Here is a 21,232-nt window from a genome sequence, read left to right as displayed (position 1 = left end):
AAAAGGTACAATTAAATTTTTGCAGGATATCTTGAAGATCCCAAAGAGATACCTAGTCTGCAAGAGGACATTTTTCTCTTTTTATTTGAAAGTGTTGGATTTTTGTCAGCTTTAATTAGCCTATAGCAATGTGTTGTAAAGATTAAATTGGGAGTTGAAATACCTTTTATGTAATTATATATTGGAATTATGAATGAAAACGGTGTATGAGTTCATTGATGCAATAGGAAAATACAGTTAATGTACAGTTAGCAGATTCACAAAATGAAAATTAATGTATGAGTTATTTAGCTAATGTTGCGCTTTGCCCCAGAATCTGGTGTTTATTATTGCGAGCTTTAGCAGGAAACAGAAGCTCTATCAATTGGGAAAACATTTCTTCACTGAGCTGAGAACAGTATGGCTTTCTCGTTTCGAAGTGGGGAACCTGATTCTTTGGTTTCTTTGTTCCCCGTTAGACTACTCCCAAGCTATTTTAGCCGAACATTTTACATACTAATGGAGCCTGGGGAAGTGTAGTTGGCAGCTGTTCATGGGATAATAATGAAACACACTGTTTAGTACTGCATACTGCTGCTGTAAAATGCGGGAAGTATTTTATAGAGATCATGGTGAGCAGAGCTGGATCCACTTTAAGCGCTCTAAGTGCGTGAACTGTGAGCGAGGAAGTTGTGTTTCAAGTGAAAGTAACTGGCACTCATTTGCTTTTGCAGGTAAAGAAACCGTGTACAGAATCAGATGCTTCAGAGCCGCAGAATCCCAGGTATGGTACAAGAGGGCAAACACTGACTCACTGCAGCGTGGTGGCAGGGTGCGAGGCGGACCTCTGCTGCAGCTACATAGCAACAGAGCATGAGAGACATGTTTTATAAAGGATGGATGGATGGATCAATTTTAATTGATTTCACTCTGGAAGGGTTTTTTTCCCCCCTTTTTCCTAGTTAAAGATGAGGGCTAGCATCTAGGTTTTCGAGGTTTGGATGGTGCCATAGCACTGGATTGTCATTCTCATTTTAAAAAAATGCAAACTATTAAATATTGTAGGGAAAACTGTGTAATCAAATCTCACTTTCTTTTTTTTTATCCCTTTTCTGCATACCTGAGTCTTGAAGTTTATTGATAATGTAGTTTATTTTCAGTGTCGGCAATTCAGTCTTTATTGGGGAAAATCCAACTTTATCAAAACTTCTTAGTTTTCACCTATAAAAACATGCCACTATGTTCGTAAGTTGGGACAAGGCCATACATACTTTAAAAAGAAACTTTTCAAACATAGTCTTTTTTAATTTCATGTACATGGGTAAAAGGAAATGGATTTAACTTCTCTGTTTTCCACATGTATATATGTGTACGAATAATGTTGAGCAGGTGAAGCAGTAATTGGTTTAGATTTGCCATTAAGCATACATCTGGCTGTTAATTAGTAAGCTATTGAGGTACAACGTATTATTTTCTTCAGTTTCCAGTGGTTAGGAGTGCTTTTTGTCTATCTTCATCTTGCTTTTGTTTAGAAGACCTATTTCAGTTTCACTGAAACTCAGATGCTTTAATTGTGAGTGGAGAGCCCCAAACCAAATCTGACATCACACTAACATTGTGATTAAAGCTCAGAAAAGCAAAATAATACAAGGTTTGCCTCCCTATCCCATCCTTCACCATGTCTTTGTGCCTCTGTTGCAGTAGGACCCTCTGGGTGTCACCTGCAATGTCCAAGGCCAGTGTAGTATCTATGGCTTGAGCTGTGCTGTGCACCATCTGCATTTCTTTGATTAGCTTATATCAGTTGTTATCACAGCCTTTCATTTAGTTCTCTAATAACTGAATGTATATAAGGGAATACAACATTTGATGTCCAGATACATTTCCAGTGAATTCAAGAGCAGTTTTGCCCTGGACTTCAGTGGAGTCATGTTTTGCCAGTCAGTCCTTGTTTAATAACTTCTAAATGAAAAAATGTATCTGCTGTGGTGCTGCTTTGGATTAAAATTTATTATAAGGGGCAAGCTCTTTCCAAATACTTTGATGGCATGGAGAATGTTCATTTAGCAAAACACTTGTGCATAGATTTAAGTGTCTTACTTGTCCAAATAAGACTGGTTTATCTCAGGTCTTTAAAAATTATGAAGTCCATAGTTTGATTAATTTCATCAGAGTATGATATTGCAACAAACCTGAGGACCCGGAATACAATGTACTGTCACTACTTCTGCATATCATAGAATCATAGAATCAACTAGGTTGGAAAAGACCTTTAAGGTCATAAAGTCCAACTATTATCCCAGGACCGCCAAGCCCACCTCTACATGTTTATGTATCAAAGTGAGAAACACTATTTTGAACATCTCCTTTGCGTTATCCTTTTAGGCAGGGGATATTATCAGACAGCATATATAATAGTTATAACTGAACTAAGCCCTCTCAGAGTGGCTCCACAAGGGAAAAAAAGAAAATAGAGTTTTATAGAATGTTCTCAAATTCAGAATCCTGACATACAGGCTTCTGCCAATTATAAGTGTTAAGGAAACACACTGAAATCCCAATCACAGTTAGTTAGGAAAACCCTTTTGCAAGTTCTTTCATAGTCATTTGTGGTTATTATGACCTGTAGTTAAATTCTTCATGCCAACTCTGAGGAATAGGATACTTTTTTCCTCCTGAGTGCTAAAGGGAACTCAGATTACAAATAGTCAACCTGGAGGCTAAATCTGGTAGTTTAATTTTATTTTTTTTTAAGGGTGTTTTCCATCAGAGATGCTTTTCATTTTGAGCTCCACAGCCATGGTCTGAGGCTATATCAGATACAGTTGGAATTAATGTTCCTGAACTGAGTGGGTGCAGTGCTGTGCGTAGAGCCTGCAGTGGGATTGTCTTTGGTCAGATCTGAATCCACGATTTGACTTTGGTTTTGTGGGGTAATCCCTGTCAGAGCTTTGTCTGGAGCGGCGCTAGAGGGCACCGCGCGGCACGTAAAACTTGAGAGCCTGGAGCAAGGTAATTCTTCTCTAAACAAGGCTTAAGTGAAAACATTGCACATAAAATGAAACATCAGCACAAAAATGAATGCTGGAGACACATAGCCTTACAGAATAGCTGCTGGCTTGGGACCTAAGGCCAATATCATTCATTTATTTAGCTAGCTTTATAGTCTGTTGGTTTTGGATTTGAAACTATTACAGTAAATGCAGATGGAAAGTGTTTTTACAGTAGGGAAGTAATTAAATTGGGTGTGGGAACTTTGTCAGGAGAATTCTTGGAGTGACATGTGTGTATCAGCAGATTCTTTGTCTTGCTTGGCCTTGGTTTGTCTTTTAGAAAGAAACATTCAAACTGCAGATGTGACTAGTAAATTTCTTTTTAAGGGTATTTACTGATCTATGCAGTATATCAAAAAATGTGTTCCAGAAGTATCCAGCTATACATGCAGTAAAAATCAACCTTGCCAGCACTTATTTATAGAAAATGGTTATATCAACAGGTAAACTGCACAGAGAGGGAATCATAGTTAATTGAAGTCATGGTGGATAGGTGAATTGTTAACACAAAAGGAAATATGCATAACTTTTCAGTATCTCTCTCACAAATTTTGATTCAGATATGATTTTGTCTTACAAATTCTGTCAGACATTCTTGGGACTTATTTACCAAATCCCTATGAACTGGTTGTACTTTTATTCCCAGATGTTTAGTTATTATCCCTAAATTGTGGTATTATACTGAATCATGGTCGTTTTGTGCCTGTGTCAGTATTATGGCATTTTTTCTTCATAATTTTGTAATAAAAATCAAATTCATTCTCAAGTCTGGGTAGCCATCCAGTCATGCAAAATGCTTACACCTTCCTGGAGCCGATGGTGTGTGAGACAGAGGCAGTAAACAGTTGGGACTTGCCAGCTGTCTTACTACAGATCTGGACAAGACGGGCAACATGCATGGGTGGTGGTCCAGCATGCTGGCCCTGCATCAAATTCACTACTGAGTTTAGGAAGACAAATTCCTGTGTACAGAGGCTATAAACATACATTGCTATTAATTTTCTTGTATGATGGATATACGCTTAAATGGTACAAATTCCAAGCATGCTGAATGGCTCCAGCATGAAATTTAATGTTGTACAAGAATTGCTGAAATCTAGTAGATTTACCTTGTTTGCAGTTATTAATGAGCTCCCTTTTTATATGGATAATTAAATAAGCCATTTTAATTCTAATTTTTGTTACCTGAAAATTTGCAAACTGCATTTATAGCCTCATCCCTCTCCTTTCCACTCCCCCCCACCCCGACCTTAATGTGGAAAGGAGTTAAACACTAGAATTATATGTGATTCTGAATTCTGGTAAAATGATAAATACCAGGTTCCAGCCTTCTGCTCACACTCAGCTACAGCATGTTTGCTTCAGCCATGTATCCCAGGGCAGCATCTTCCTTTACAACAACAGACTGCTCAATAAGTATGTGTCTGCTACCCCCAAATCCTCCTTCCCTTTCCCACCAGGCCTGCCAGAGGCTCTGCTGTATGACCAAAGTTACATCAGGAATCGAGATCTGACAATAAATATGGGTTTTCTGGGCTATAAAATGGAACAGGGAGGAGAGAAATGAGGGAAAGGAGAGGAAGTCCCTGCAAATTGAAATTTTGCATGGTCTTCTGCTGCTTCTTCAAAGTCTGCTGACTGCGAAGGGGGCAGAGGGGGAAATCATGCGTATTTACCCTTTGGAGAGGATAGAAGAGTCTGCAGAAGAATGAGAAGATTTTACTGACAGCTGAGACACAGTTTCTTTTTTTTTCCTGGAAAATGGCCATACATTTCATATACTTTTCCTCTTTAAACCATAATCTTTAAATTATGAAGATGATATCTATGGGGGAGAAAGGGAAAACTTGAAATTTCTGACAAGTATTTTTTGTAAGCTTGGGGTGAAAATTAGCTGACTAACTTGTGAAAATATATCGTGGTGCCAAACAGATATCGCTTTTGTATTCACAGAAAGGCAATGGACCTTTTTATTGGTAAGTTAAAGCAGGTCCTACAGAGTAAGAAGCCCTCTATTCTTGTTGAATACTTTTTACTATAAACCTGTGGATCTAGTATCTCAAGCTATATCCATTCTTCCTGTCTTGTCTTGTCCTTTATATACTTTTTCTTTATTATTTCTAAAAGCAAAAGAAAGAGAAAATAAGCCACTCTTCAGAAAATCCTCTCTTTTAAAGCTTTATCAGATGCTGTAAGAAGAGTGTAATCAGAGCCATTATAGCTATTGCATTAATACCAGCTAGACAAAGTTCCTGTGTATTACTGAACTACATACTCACTGGTGATGATCACTAGTAAATACTGAATCATATGTACAGACACAGTTGCCAGATAAACAGGCTGTCCAAAAGAGCACAGAGGGACTTTTTAGTGTGTTTAAAAAAGTCTCCAATATTTCAATTCAATATGGGTTTCAGTGAGGCCTTTAGCATAGATTACAGCTGTTCATCAGATGATTGCTGTCCTCTTCTTCCACACCCACATTGCTTAGAAGTGCACTGGATATTAAGATTTAAAAGATGAATTCCTATTTCTGTTTCTTCATCTTAAAAGTCTTTCTTAAAACTTCTGAATGAGAAATAGACTTTCACATTTTCTCACTGGTCTCATTTTGATGGTTTTATCTTGTTCAGGATGTAGAGTGCGTGTACATGTCCAGAGACAATTACTGTCGTTAATGCATTCGCAAGTAAATAGATGGTGTTGAATGTCAGTGAGAGCTACCTCAGTTTTCATATTCAGTTACTTGACCAAGGTTTGTTTTCTCTTCAATTTGGGAACACTGTTGTGAATACAGTGTTCACTATACTTACTGTATCTGAGCTATGCTAATACTACATGAGTGCACTACTGAACAGTGCTTCCATGGCCATCTGTATGTTTAACAAAAATGAAAGGGAAAATAACATGTGTCTTCTGCATTTTATGCTAGACAACAGAGCGTCAAAACCCTCTCATTCTTAGCAGCTTGGACTGTGTAAAATACCCCTGAGATTTCTTTTTCACTGACTAATTCCCTCAACAAACCCTTTGAGGTCTTATCTCAGGGTGATGATAATAAAGCTTGATCCTTTCAGTCGTGTATTTGCTTTATTTTAATATCATGTAATTATCTGTATTTACCAGATCTCACATTGTAACTTCTCCACTCAAACCCAAGCTTTACTGGCATCTGACTGATTCTGTGATGAAGCTGTAATGCCTTTCCCATGATAGTTTGAACACAGTCGACCCTCTGCATACCAGTTCTGCATACCATACTAGGAGTGTGAGACCAGCACTACCTTCCCATTCATTTGCAATTCTAGAGAGAAACAACGAATAATTGTTGTTACATGGTGAAGAGGAGCTTTACAATTGAGCTGCCAAGCAAGAAAAGCAAGCAATAGCTATGGAAATTGTCATTAAGGTTACAGCATTTATAATAGAAAAACAAAACATAGTATTAGCTATGGAGTAAAAATGGGGAAGTTCAGACTACCAAGCTTTCATGTGTTGTTTTGTCACATTACACTCCCTCATTTTCTTCTCATCCACATCTTAAAAGTTCTTTTAGAAGGTAAGAGTTTGTTGTCTGTGAGCCATATGTAGTTTGTCTTGGCTAGAGGATAATTTAAATGCTTTTCTGTGTCAGGAGTAGCGTAGCTCCACTGTTTCTCACACTAAGGAATCTGTGGATAAATGGGCTTCATTTAAAGAAATGAGATATTGAGAGGACTCTGATTTAGACTCTGAAGGTGAGATTAATCTCATGCTGAAGTAGATGTGTAAAGCAGGCACTTCTGAGATGCCATTTATCTGATGTTTCTGTTGATTGTGAAGACAGCGTACTGTATACCTCTTCTCCTAAGCAACCATGCAGACTCCACCAGAAATCACCTGGTGCACTGCTGATATATTACACGAAGACCAGCTAGTTCCACAGTGTGAGCATTTGGAGTGGAATGGAAGCATTTAGTTTGATTTTACAGATTCTGCTTTTCTGCAAAACTGTTCATTTCCAGAAGGGAATACATGCAAAAGTATTTTTCTCTAGCCAGGAAAAAACACTTTGTGACTAACTGCTAGTATTTCAACTTTGCTATGAAAAGACAGAGTAAATAAAGTTGAAATTGAAAGATTGCCACCAGTAATTTTGGAAACTTCAAGAAAAAATCCAGTTAACAGGAGGGATAGTATATGTTTGTTATAACATTCATGTCACTGAGGCCACTATAGTTATAAACACTTGACCTAAGAGAAATGTTTGGCAGGATCATGCCCAGACTTCTCAGTCAGGACAGTGGCTGGCAAAAAAGGAATCACAATTTTCCAATTTTAAAATAACTATGTTGTGGAATAAGATTTCTTATAAAGGCTGCATTCTGGGACACACAGGCTTAGCCTGAGAGAGAATGTTTTATACAAATCTGCTACTTATTAAGGGTTTGGTGCATTTATTTAGACTGCATGACTCGTAGGCAGTTGAAGTCAAATCAGAATAACATAGTTAGTGAAATGACTATGCAGATACATCTAACTGAATGCCATACAGCATCCATGACAATTGCACGACAGTTGCTACAAGGAGTATGTTGCCTTACTATCCACGTTTTATTTTCAGTCATGTACTTTTCAGGCAGCATAAGTCTTTCCTATTTTTAGAGCTGGCTGTGTGGTATCTCTCTGCCTGCTCTATGCTGATGTTCTCATTTGTTAACTTTAGAAACTCAGTCTTCTGATTACCAAAGGCCTATTGAAGCTGGTCACTGTCTGCCCATTGGTTTTTGTTGGCTCTGGATCAAGCCCCCAAAGAGTTCTAAAAATATATATGATATGTTTACAGAAATTACAATAATCTATTTAGAGTGCAAACACATGGTAACTGATGACATCACAGGGAAGTATTTGAATGGTTTATGTTAACAGATCCCTGCGGCTTTAACAATATAATTAATGTATTTTTTATATTTAAGGTCTGTTACAAATTCCTGGGTTTTTTGTTAACATCATGAGTAACATATTTTCTGTTATATTATTAATAATTTCTCTGTATGTTACCAAGCCAGATCATGTCAGTGTTAAGATTTGCATTAACCTGAATCAGTGTTGGGTCAGACTTTGGAATAAGAAGTTTTGAACCCTTTTTGGAAGTTTGTATCACCTTATTAAAAAAAAAAAAACCAAAAAACTAAACAAAACAAAAAATTAGATAAGCAAGATTTTAACAGAAGTATTTGTAGAATTAATTTGGGTATTTTGGATTTACCCTTAAGTGTCTGTACATAGTCTTTTTGTCCAGCATCACATACTATGAAAGATAAGACCTTTCTAGTATAGATTTGTGCTATTGGGATTCAAGAACCAACCACCACTAATGATTTAAAGTGTATTTCAAAAATAGAAGAAAATCAAATGCTTCTGTAAATGAGATAAAGATCTCTGAGAAAGAGAGAAGCATGCTACTCTTAACAGTTCTCAGTTTATTGTTGTCTGTTTAGGAATATGTCCTATTTATGAGAAAGAGTGGATAATACAAAATAATATGCAAGTGCCTGCTGGAGTCTATTAATTTAAATTTAAAGGATTTATTTTATTTGCTGTCCCATTAGAAACAGGCTGGCATTCCAGTTTGCTTAGGTGTATTTTGAAAATTATTAAAATCGTATTGAATAATGGCTTAAACCACCTACTCTTAAAATATTTAATGACTGCTTATTTTTTCCTAGTTTTCACTCAACAAATCAAAGATATAGGAATTAAAAAGTAGTTGATATTTTATATATTTATTCACTGTATATAGCCTTATGTCTTAAATATCTTAAGTAAACGTCCAAAACATTAAGCTGTTATGAAAGCCTTTCCACTTGGTGCAAGTATTATGTATTTCTTGGAGTATGGATTAAACCAGGGTATCCTGTAACCAGCACACATAAATCTTGTCCCTTTTGCTATCCTAGACTGAGCTCTGTGAAAATTTCCCATTGTCTTGAGTAATTACTAGCTTACTCACTACTATTACATGAAAAAAGGTGGCATCTCCCAGGATATTGCTATGTACCCATCTCTATCCATGCCTTCCACATGTCTTTCTTCAGAGAAAGGAAGTTTTCTTATGTTTGTGGCTAATTGTGAGGAGGACTGGGACCACCCCATATATTTTTATAATTAATAGTTTTGACATAATTGTGAATTCCAAGGTGTCTTTTTGAGCCTGTGAATTTCCAAAGTGATTTTTGAGCCTGCTTAAGGGTGCAAGTTACTCAGCAGGCCCCAGCCATGAAAACATCCTCACTCATAGACAATGGGATGAGGAGTGCCTTTCAGTCTAAATGCATGCTAGTGCACTTCATAAGTTCTGAGAAAAGCTTGCAAATATGGAGCTGCATCAATATGCATTAATGGTGGTTCAGTACCAAGAGAACCATAAATAACTAAAATCAGAAAAGAGACTAGTGAAGAACTGAAGAGAACACACCAAAAATTTCCAAAATTTCATGTGTAAGAAGCACACTAAAAACAACTTGCTCACAGTAATAGCTTTCCACCAGAAATGGCAACCTATAAGCAAAAGTGTACGCTGGCAATTTAACATGACTATTATAAGTAAAGATTCTTGAAAGCACATTGAAATAATCAATGTAATCCAATAGTCAGTATTTCAGAACAACTGGTTAGGAGCACAGGTACAGCAGTGCGTGGTGCAGTTCTTCCATCTGTATCTCCGACCCGCTTTATTATTCCTTTTATACATGGGTGCTGTTGCATAGTATAACTTGGGCAACTACAGCTATTTTTGCACCAGGCAGAAATGATGACAATATGTGTTCTACTGTCTTTACTAGTTGATAAACAGATGGCAGAATGTAACATATATGTTGACGGCAGCAGTTAAATGCAATTTTGAGTCCATTTGCAAGTCTGTTGTCACTGTCCCCGATCCACTTTCTCGAGCTGGAGATGCAGGTGTATGGAGCTGTCCCAGGGCTTAGCATGCACTTGGTTGTTACTCATCTATTTTGGATGGATCAGATACCAGTGTGGGTGAGTGGATGAATGTCCTCCTTGCCTGCCTGTGACAGTTTACTTCTGTCAGAACATGATGCGAGCACAACATTAAGCCTGAGCTATAACCAGTTGCATGTAAGTTCACTTTTATGTCTGTTCTTCATGCTGTATTATAGACCAGGCAGCATTCACTAGAAAGTGCTCTTGGATTGCCAGCAGTTCCAAGATGTCAGTCTGGCAGTCACTGGGCTGCCTGCAATGAATTTCTGTGTGAGGTGAGTATATTGCAAAGTGGGTAGGCAAAGTCCAAGTGATTGACCTTTAAAATATGAGCGTTCATTATACTTCCCTTTCCTGCTCTGTTCTTCCTCCTTATACATACCCCCTACCACATTTTGACTAGTTCTGTTGATCTACTAAGTCATGGTACTTTTTAGTACGCACCTAGTCTTCCTGATTTCAAAGAGAGAGAGAAGGAGTGCTTGTATTTCTGTACTAATAATTGTAGCAATCAGAATTCAATATTTTTTAACCTTCAGTAATGTCTTGGGTAAATACTATTTTTGAGTAAAAGGAGATAACCTAAGATTATACCTGCAAGTATTTTGACTTAATCCGCTAGCTTCTTAGAGCCTTATCCTAATTCTGAACTGGATTTTGATTCCTAAAATGACAGTGTTGGTTCTTCAAGTGCAGCACATACAATTACAGTGAGAAGGAGCTCTGTTTCTTTCTTTCCTCCTTGGTCTATCTTTTGCTCTGTCATACCACATTACAGCAGTACATAGGAGAGCTAATTCAGACTCTCTTCCAGCTTCTTTGACCTCTTGGATAGTCCAGATATATTTTACCATTGGTGAGTTTGAGTAGTAAAAGTACTTGGTTCCACCTACTTTGCACTTCAAATCCACTTGAATAGATTCCTACAAGAATACAGTCATTAAAAAAACCTGTCCGTATAGATCCAAATCCCCTGTTCTGAGATTGGTACAGTTAATTTTTAAAGGGTTCCCTTTTTTCCCCCTAATATTTTTAAGTGTAATTTCTTGGCTAGATATTTCGCAACTTCTTCAGACACGTTTTAAATATCATCAGTCAGTTTATGTACTTGATAAGCATTTAACTAACACCATGCAGTTAGTATGCTGTGCTAGTATTCAACATGCCAAAAATCACCTCTGCCATCCTACTAGATCCTTATCAGTCACTAAAAAGAAAATGTAGGAAACAAGAATAGAATGAGCAACAATAATATCATATAAAAAGAGACCACATGCAAATAAACTAATTGCAAGTTTGCTTTTTGCTTTCTAACATCTGCATCTGCCACACATCACACCCATGAGTGTCAAAACTGTTTTTACTTTTTGTATTTCAGACGTGGTCTCTATGTTAAGGTAGCTTTATCAGGGAGTTACTCTGTACCTCAGCTCTCTCCACACACAGCTTGGTCTGAGCACCAGTCGTTGTCCTCCTCTGGGAGCACCAGTCAGAGGATCCAGATGACAAGTGGAGAAAAGAGCCTCCACCCTAAGCAGCATCTGGCTCTTTGGCAGATTTGTCAAGCACTTCTGCTAATGGGTTTGGATTTGCCCAGGGGTCTTTTATGTGGTTACATTGCAGATGGTCTGTCTGTTCTATCTGCTCCTTTTGAATGTTTTTATTGAAAAAAAAAAAAAGGGCAAAAACTTTCATCCGATCCTCAGAATTTACACACTCCTTTCTAGCTGATAACCCTCTTTATGGGTCCCATCAGATGCCTGTGCAGGCTCTTTTCTGTTAGAAATCACAAAGCTTTCCATATATCCAAATGTGTGCCTTGAGTTTTGTTGGCAATTCATGGACTTAGTTCTCCGGTTTAGCTGCCAAGTGATATAATTTGCTGTGATATGAGCCCATATTATTGTAAAATTTCCTTGGGAATTACTTTATGTTGTTTGTAGAGCAGAGGTAAGTTTACCTTCCCTTGAAGCATGAAATACACTTGCCTTCCACTAGCCATCCACCTTTGAAAACCTAAGTTCAAATCTGGATTTGTTAAATGTGAAAATGAGTATCATAGTCTCAATCTAATTCATAGCGGATTCTTGTCTGCCATTTAAGAGAGGCCCAGGACTGAAGTAGCAAGTCTGTGGGAAGGTATGTTTGGCACATCTATGGAGAAAGGCATATGTAGTGCCCAAATAAATAAAACAATTCCAGGGATCAACTTTTTAGCAGAATTGTTTATTGTGTGGTGCAAGCGCAGAAGAGAGCAGAGAGTGAGAATGCACTGTTTGGTGTATTTAATATTAGTACTGTTTCAATTTACAGCTGAATCTCGATCACTTTAATTTTTAAGGGTTTTGGGGATTTTATCTGCTTTTCAGTGTAGAAGCAACTGGCAGGTGACTAGACATAAGGTCATGTTTTATTCCTATGTTATTTCAGGCTTATGTCTTATTTTCCTTCTAATTATGTAGATGAAATTAAATAGAAAAAGACCTCAAAACCCTATGCTGTCAAAGACGCAGTGCTTTTCATGACTTTCTCAAAACAGCACCTGAGAAGCGTGTTCATCCCCCTTAGTATTTCTTTATTATACCATGTTTCATAACACTAATATTTCAAAATTTGCTCAGAAACAAAAATAATTGAGTTATAAAAACCAACCATGGTATTATTAATATCTCCTACCGTAGTGCCCTGTCTCACAAACCAGTGGTTCTTGACCACTGGGAATCTGTGCTAAAAGTTATCTTATGTCCACAGTATAGATGTGTGTGAACATAAAAACCAACAGCACTGTAGGGTTGGTTTCCTCCTCAGGACTTGGGCAGAAGTGGATATTTAATGATTTTTAAAGGCTAGGCAGTATGTCAGAAGTCACAGCGAGGTCAAACCATTTGGTGTAAGGCAGGCTTTTAGAAGAGGGAGCTATACAGGGCAGTCTCCAACAGACAGGCTATTTTCCACTTCTGCCTTGTACAGAGACAGTGAGGGGCTGGTGCCGTGGCTCTGCCTGTGCTCTACTCCTGTGGCTGTGCCTGGGCAGGCAGGTGTCCCCCTGCCCAGCTGGGATATCAGTGTGCTGGCTGAGTTGGAAGTGTTATACAGGTTTGCAGCTGGTACCTGCTTCCTGTGGCTCAAGGGGATAATTCAGGGGAGACTGTGCCCCAGAGTCCTTGGTGACACATATTTATTGACTCTTAGAAAAATCACCTACTTCACTCCAAATTAAATAGCTACATAAAAAACTGTGTGTATGCTTTGAGTCTCAAATTATAAAATGACTTGGGGAAATCAAACAGTAAAGCAAAACGAAACGTAATCATTTGGTATCAATTGTAAAGGGCAGACAGCATGAGTACATTTATCAGGCATCATTCTCTCTCTTGCTCAGGATAGCAGAAATTGTTTTGAATGTAATTAATTACTAAAAGTGAATGCAGTACTCTCCCAGTTCTTTCAGGTGTACAGGTAATAAAGTCTCCTGGACTTAATAAGAATGATCAGATGCTGAATTAGTTAAAGCATTAGAAAGTGAGAAAATTGCGTATATTTATTTCATATTCAAAACCTAGCTCATTGTTGTGACTGTTATTAGAGAACAGAAATAACTACTTTTGACACAAACTGTTTTTGAGCCAAACATCATGTGCTCAACGTGAGGTAAACTACAGAATATTTGTCTTGGGAGCCAAGGTTCAGATCAGGTTTAACTTTTAGTAGGACTTTCACTGTTAAAAGTGAGATGGGTTAATCCTTCCCATGTTAAGCTTGCTTGTCAGTAGCTCTCTGTATTTTGTAGTTAAAAACAAACAAGCAAACAAACAAACAAAACCCCCCAGGTAATATTCAGAATGTTTGCATTAACATGTGAAGCTTGAATGGAACATGAAAACTACACGGTTTTGGCAGCTCCTGTGTTCTGCCTGATCTGTCGTCATAACTCATCCTTTCCGAGGTTGGATGAAGTTTTTGCAAGACCCTGTGCTGGTGGCTAAAGAAATTACAGCACACCTGAAAGAGCTTCTTTTCCCTTGAGCAGTCCCTGATGGAAAAGAGCCACGTGCCAGGACTCTGAAATTCCTAGCAGATTTTTCAGATAGGACTCGGAGCAGTTCTGCAGAAGTTGTGGCATGGGAGGGAAGGCCACAGTCTTGTTATTTGCATGTCAGCCATCCCCACAGAAATGTTTGTTATTTGTTTATGACACAGCTCATCATGTTGTAAGAACCACAGAATTTGCAAGTGCCAGTCACATCTGGAAGTGATCAGAAGTGGAAATGGGAGCTATTGGGTGAACTACTCTTTGAAAATGTGGCCCTGTGATCTGAGGACTTGTTTAGATCTTAAGTATCTGTAAACTGGTAGTTTGTATTTCATGTAAGTTGGATAGTTGACAGCTCATTGTGGAATGACAGTGTCATTATTGCTTTTGATTTATTTAAATGATCACATAATGACTTCAAAACCTACTTTAGTCACCTTTTTTTAAGTAGCAGGTTAAACATGATTTTAATCTCCTCTGTACCTTTATATGTTTTCTGTTCACAGCAGGACTAGAACCCTGTAGTGCAGCCTGTGGGCAGCACGCCTGAGCTTGTGGCAGCGTGGGGAATATGCCACTGCCCAAGCTGTGGCATGGGATCATTGCCGCTGTCCTAGGCATGGGTTTGGTGTGTGCCAGCTGGTGCCTGTCAGGCATGCTCCGGTACAGCCCAGGTTCAGGATGGACCAGCCTGTACCTGGGCTAAGAGAACTGAGCTCCCTTCTGTTATCTCTGCTATTCCATCAATCCCTGATCCTTGCCACTTCTTAGATTAGATATTCTCTGTCTGGCTCCTGGAGTGGTTTTCTCCAACCAGCTTCTTTTTTCTTTGAGGAGACGGGAAATATCTGTTCAGACACCGCATTACCTCTTTCCAGATACTTCCTCCAGTGTCTGGAGCACACACCCGGAGCTAAAACCGTATCACATCAAACCTGTGGCTATCACATTTAGACAGCCCAGAAAAGAGATCTCAAAGGCTGGGATCCAGCTGGCCAGAAGGTATTGCTCTGCATAGCTTTGCTTTTTTTGTGTGTGCATCAGTTTATTACATCAGAATATAATAGTTTCCCATATAAAACTATTCTTTGTCTTTATCAAATCAAACCAATCCCAAGCTGCAGAGTGGGGAAGTGAGGTGGAAGGGAGCCATATGGAAAAAAGGCTTCCCATTATCTACCTTTTCAGTGACAGCCTGCCCGTTTTGCTAGTGTAGACCTGTGTCTTGTAACTGAAGAAATCTCCTGAGCATAAAGAGGGTGAGCTGGAAGTTTATGCTGAGGTAAATAATTTAATGTATTCCCCACCTTTTGTGTGTCTTGATTTTTATCTGTTCATTTTAATACTTACTGGCTTTGGACAAATGGAATACATGTCCAAAAGGAGAATCCAGAAATGGCTTCTAGAAGTTATTCTATGCTTTATCCGCAAGTATGGAAATCTAAATTAATTTTACTTGTCTTTTAATTGTGTCAGGGAAACAACATTCATTCCCAATGGCATTCATTCTCAATAAAAGTCAGAAAGCAGTGAGAAAATAATGTAATGTGGATTTGTGGCCAACTGAATTGCAGTAGAATAGACAGTTTTCTGTGGTTTTCTGGAAACCACATTAAATGACATTAAACTGAAATAAAATGTCTCAGTCAATCAGAAACCAGAGAAACCATACAGTTACTGACTTTTAAGCAAATAATAGTTTTCAGCAATTATACAGCATGACAATCCAAGCTCTCTGAATTCATTGCTGTGTTTAGTCATCACCAGAGCAAACCTAACCTTTTCACCTTCATTTTATTCCTTAGGCAAGAAAAGAAAATGTCAGTTTTTCTTTTCCAGCAAAAATAAATTTGAATTTGTAAGCAATTATTTTTCACAGTATTTAGCCAGATTTTTTCAGTAGACCCATGAAGAAGAAATCCATGTATCCCTTTAAATAAAACTATATCCGCTTATTACTATAGCAGTGGCCATATACTAGAATAACAAAAGCTGTGGCCTTTGCCGTTTGCTCCTGCAGTTAGAAAAGAGGGAGGCATAGATTTAATGAAGACAAAAATTACCTGGCAACTTGGTGTCAGGAAGTACAGAGAATCTGAAGGTCCGAAAAGGAAGGTGGTAGCAGAAGTTTACCTGGGAAATAGGAAGCGGCAGTGGGGAGGAAACTGCAGTGCTGTTGAAACAAATGTCCTTTTTCTCTAGCTGTGAATGTCACAAGGAAGCATGCTCCAGTGTTGGCCTTTGTCACCAAACCTGCTTGCCCACGTTCTCACCTGACCCCTCTGCACCAAGTGTATCCCAAGCACTGACACTGACTGCCTGTCAGACAGCTCCTTTAAAATAATACTGTCTGCATAAAGGTTTTTTGTTCCTAGAATTAGAGCTTGAATAGCCAAGAGAAGGACAATAGGCATGAAAGAAAAACTGAGATACAACCACAGCCAGTGCCACTTTATGTCCCAAAGGGTCACCTAAGGAGTCCCATCCTCTGCAAGATAAGCAGTGTTGTTGAGATCAAAATGACTATTAAACAATATCAGTCATTTTTGAGTTTTCCTCAAATTATTGTTACTTTTTATTAGAAGGACCTTCTCCACAGTGCAATTATTGCAGTCCCTGGGTAAAGGTTATTTCCCTGTGAGCTTGAAGTCATATTCTGGGAAGCTGCATGATGATATTCAAGCTTGTAACGAATCATCCATGTTCATAAGAAGCCTGGTATAGTCCTTACCGTACACTTACAGTTCTACAAAGGTGAGCCTCGTGATATTTTTATTATTTATTACCTATGTGATATTTTTTGACATAGAAAAACTCTAATATTTTAATTCTTTTTTTCATTAAGGTCCTCTCTCTTTGATATCCTCTCTCTGACATTAGTTGTAGATTGACAGAGAAGTATTTTTCTTGGAATACCAATGTGACATTAGTTTTGATTTTCTCTTCTTTAATATGAAAGTTGATGCCCTACTTTCAAAACCATGAGAAATAGAAAATATACATCTAGAATCCATCTTCCATCCCCAGATGGTTGCAAAATGTTTAGCACTTATTTTCTGGATTGTTGAAGGAATAAAATAAAACTTGGACGAGCATTTTCTGGTTTTGTCCCTATAGCATGACGGTTTTTACTGCTTCTTAGCACTGCATCAGATCACTTTACAAGTTAAAAAATGAGGCCTTAAGGAGAGTGGAAAGGAGGTCTTGCTAGTGTCCAGCAGTATTATTTGTTTTTAACTCTCTGGCAAGCTCCCAGAACTCACATGGTGGAGAGGCGTGCTTTTGTGAGACTGCCTAGAATAGCGAACGATCTGCTATTTTGGCCATCTATTAAGCTCAAGAAGAAGGAGAGATTGATGAGCCTGGGAGAATAAGAGGGGCAGTCATCTCAATGGAACAAATTTATATCATTGTTTTTGCTGTTTCTTCATTATCTTTTACAGTAGCAAAAAAATCACAAAGGCAGCGTAAAAGCACATGAAAAAGAAAACATTATTAACCTGCATTTTTTGGTTATTGTAATGATTCAAAACGTTACTCATTTGAGGAGTGTTCTTAGGCTGTGTGTTATGTTGCATATTTGTGGAAGTTGAAAAAGATTTTTTGTGTATTCGTGTGTTTATTATACGTGTGTGTGTGGATATTTAGCACCAGAAAGTCATTAAAAGTTTGCATGTAGCTGTGTGTTAATGTACATATATTTATATGCATGTGTATATCCTCTGGAAACCTGTCCATCATTCAGAATACCTCGCTCCCTTCTATATTGCTACCCACTGGAGTCTTTGAGAACTGTTAAAGGGTTGGTGTAACTTGTTCTTAATTGCATTATTTACCATTTGTGTAGGTGCAAGTAAACATGAAAAATCCTTTGCCTAACTGTGAATGTAATGTCTAAAATACTGATTTCTAAAAATAACGTAGAAAAAAACCTCTATAAATGTATCTGTTGTTATTGATTTAAACTTCGTTGCAGATTTTACGTAGATTTGATCAGACTGAAGAAATCTGTGTATGTGCATCCATTCTAATTTTTTGTCAGAGTGGAAGGCTTGTATGAGCCAGTTCAGACTATGTATGGAAGGGAGGTGGGCTCACTAGCCATGTTCAGAACATGACTGAAAGACCTGGCTAAAACAATTTCTGTGGGAAATGGAAAAAACCCACCCCACTTCTCTTCAGAACTGTAGTTGACCGGAGAGCTGAGCTGGCAGCAGTAGGAGGCAGATTTAGTGGAGTCTGAGCAGCTCTGTTACCCAGCTTTCATATTGCTCTGAGAGTTAATTTTAAATAAAGGGAAATTCCATGTTTGTGTAATTTCAGAAGCTCCAAGGTAGCTCACATCTTACTTGGACAAGGTTTCAGGTTTCGGTTTAAAAGTTTGGGATATGTGAGAACTGTTACAACAGGAGGGATAGAAGAAAAGCAGGGGGGAAAATAACCAGAGAGAATGTGCATTTTTTCCACACTGAAGTTTAGTAAAGATTCTGCTAAAGAAAATTATGTGGAGAATTTCCTATCAAATAATTTTAAAAAGAAAAATCCTGTAAAAACCTTTTAAAAAGTTTGATTAATTTGTAAACTGAATAAAATTATGCAATTTTAAATAACCTTTAGCTAATCCTCCTCTCAATTCTGTTTCATTTTGGATTTGCTGCCAGTTCTGTACAGTGAGGAATCAGTATCTGTGAAATGTTCTGGTTAGACTAGAATTTGAAATACTTATTTTCACATTAGAATATTTATCCTTTTATAAACCTTTGATAAATGGTTTCATACTTTCAGTCCAGCAAAAAAGTGAACTACAATAAAAGTGGATTATGTGGTAAAAAGTTTACATTTTAAAATATGATCTCTTTAAAGAAGAAAATTATCTAAATATTATCTACTTGCAGAATTCGTGAATAATAAATGGAGTTTTGAGTTGTGTAAGGACCCAGCCCTTAGTCTGCATTTATAGTAGTTTAATTGGAAATGTAAATGGAATAACAAAGTTATAACAACTCAAATTTTCTTGAAATAGATTTTAATTTTGCTACAGAAAAACAGAGCACAAATGTGATTGTAATGAAAGAAAAAAAACCCCAGGAATCTTAAAAACACAACCCTAGAAGCAAGGTTTGAGCTTTTTACTTTTAATATAATACAAGCAAAAGCTATACAGAAATACAGTGATACACTTGTCAAATTGGGCCATCATAATTAGCCATAACCATTAAACCTTCCTGTGCAAGGTTGGGTTATGATGCTGGGCTGTGCACTTTGGTGTTCTGGAGTGCATCATCAGTTCTCTTTGGCTGCCTGTGTAAAGATGGAGTGGGGGGAGTTTCTCTCTTTGGATGCTGTTCCTTAACCAATTTCTGAACATAGGTTAACCCTTGAAAAGATGTCACTTCAGCTCAGGAAACAAAATGTGCTCTAAAGTACAAGGCCCAGGATTCTTGCGCAGCCATCTTTTTGATACAAATGCTGTTCAATTTGGTAGGATTGTCCACATCAAGGTTGGAGTTAAAGCCCACAGGGATCTGGGAGACTGTTCTGTGAAATGGGACATTTTAGAGATTTTTCCAGTAAGCCTCTAAAATGATCCAGTTTTCAAGGACTTAAAGCATAGCCAAAGCAGAATAAAAGACAAAACATTTTGCCAGATTTCAGGATTTTGCTCAGGAGCTTGAAAGCCTGCTAATGTTATTCAAAAAAAGAGTCAAGAGAAAACGAAAACATCTTCTTACCAAGTAATCCATTTCCTCTCAAAAGTTATCCTTTGCTACAACTTAGCATTTTAATCAATTACTGTAAAAAGTAGCTTGAGACAATGTTAGAGGGGGAAAACTGAATCTCAAACAGTTACGTGCCTGGCAGAAGGACAAAAAAATGCAAAATAAAACTGTACAATGTAGGTTTTTAAGCGGCTTTAACAGCAAACTTTATTCTGTTTAAATTGAAACGCACTGCATTTACCAGAAAACAGTCTTCAATAAATAACTGGATAAACTTAGAAGTATTAATTGGTCCTTCGGAGATCACTCTTTTTGACTTTTTTTAGAGCAGGAAAACGCATACTGAACCCAAACCTGCTTCTGATTAACTCAATGAAAGCAGGACTCTGATAAACATTTAGTTTGACAAAATGAATTCAAGATGTTGGAATTATTTCATCCATTTTATTAAGCATTTTTCCTGAATCCTCCATTCACTGAAACTGTTAAGATTTTAGCAGGGCTGTTACATCTTCCTGAGAATTTTTAGGCTAAAGGTAAGCCAAATACATCCAGAAATGTGAATTGAATGACATCTGTTACACAGAAGGTCACATGTGCACTTCAATAAATAAATCACATGGGGATATATTAAAATAATCCCCTTGCTTGTTCACACAGTATAGAGCACCCAGGATAAGTATAATGTATGCACATGGTTTTGTGAAACTTTTTGTTGGTTTGGATATCATTTTATCCTTACTAGACTTCCAATAAGTGCAAGATGTCTTTTACTCATTAAGAGAAAATGTGTATTTGTAAATACACTACTTTTAAAATGATATTAGTTCATTAACTTGCTGTGTCTGTGGACTGGGATGCCATGTGCTTTAGAAAACAAATGTAAGGCAAATAAAATACTTTTCTGCACAAAAGGTTTCCTGCTGGTGTGGATCAAAAACTATTCCTTTTACAAAGTTTGACTCTTGTATTCTTTGCCAAGCAAATGAGAATCAGTGGATTTCATTTTCTGATGAACAAAATCTGATCCGAGTAAAAAAATCTGACTCATTTGAGTGTGAAAAGTGCTTAAGATGGATACTTCTTAAATACACTAGCTAGGTAAATCGACGATTTTGCTTATGAAACATTGCTGAAGCATTTACATCTGTGGCCATGATATATGCCTGTCTGAAAAGAAATTATTGTAATTGTCATGCTAAACAAAAAATAAAGCACTTGTGAACTTTTTAAGCTAGAACTGCCCATTAGGTATTTGTGGGGAAATCGTATTGAACAGGAAATCATGACATTGAAACTGCTAAGTGAACACGTGGGCAGTATTACACTGTATATGCAATGAAACACTGTTTATTTTGTGTAGCATTCTCCTGCTCCCTTAAACACATGCAAAATGGAAACTCACAGACTTTTTTTAACCTTTAGTTGTTATCCTTGTACAGGAACTACTAAACAAAAAC

General features: G+C 37.6%; 1 protein-coding gene across 10 annotated transcripts in view; it reads left to right on the top strand.

Moving 5' to 3' along the window:
* The window catches only part of EYA4 (EYA transcriptional coactivator and phosphatase 4), a gene marked incomplete at both ends in the record, with an annotated part of 129,221 nt that overhangs the window by 58,193 nt on the left and 49,796 nt on the right, over positions 1 to 21,232 (top strand). For all 10 annotated transcript variants that reach the window (XM_080615537.1, XM_080615547.1, XM_080615545.1 and 7 more), the window contains one exon: positions 714 to 763. In XM_080615537.1, the coding sequence (XP_080471663.1) occupies positions 714 to 763 (50 nt within the window). The remainder of the gene's footprint in view (positions 1 to 713; positions 764 to 21,232) is intronic.

This window comes from Psittacula echo (assembly GCF_963264785.1).
Source record: "Psittacula echo genome assembly, chromosome: 4".
In the NCBI taxonomy this organism is placed as follows: Eukaryota; Metazoa; Chordata; class Aves; order Psittaciformes; family Psittacidae; genus Psittacula; species Psittacula echo.
The sequence above is the reverse complement of the archived record's forward strand: the minus strand, read 5'-3'. Positions and strand labels throughout refer to the sequence as shown.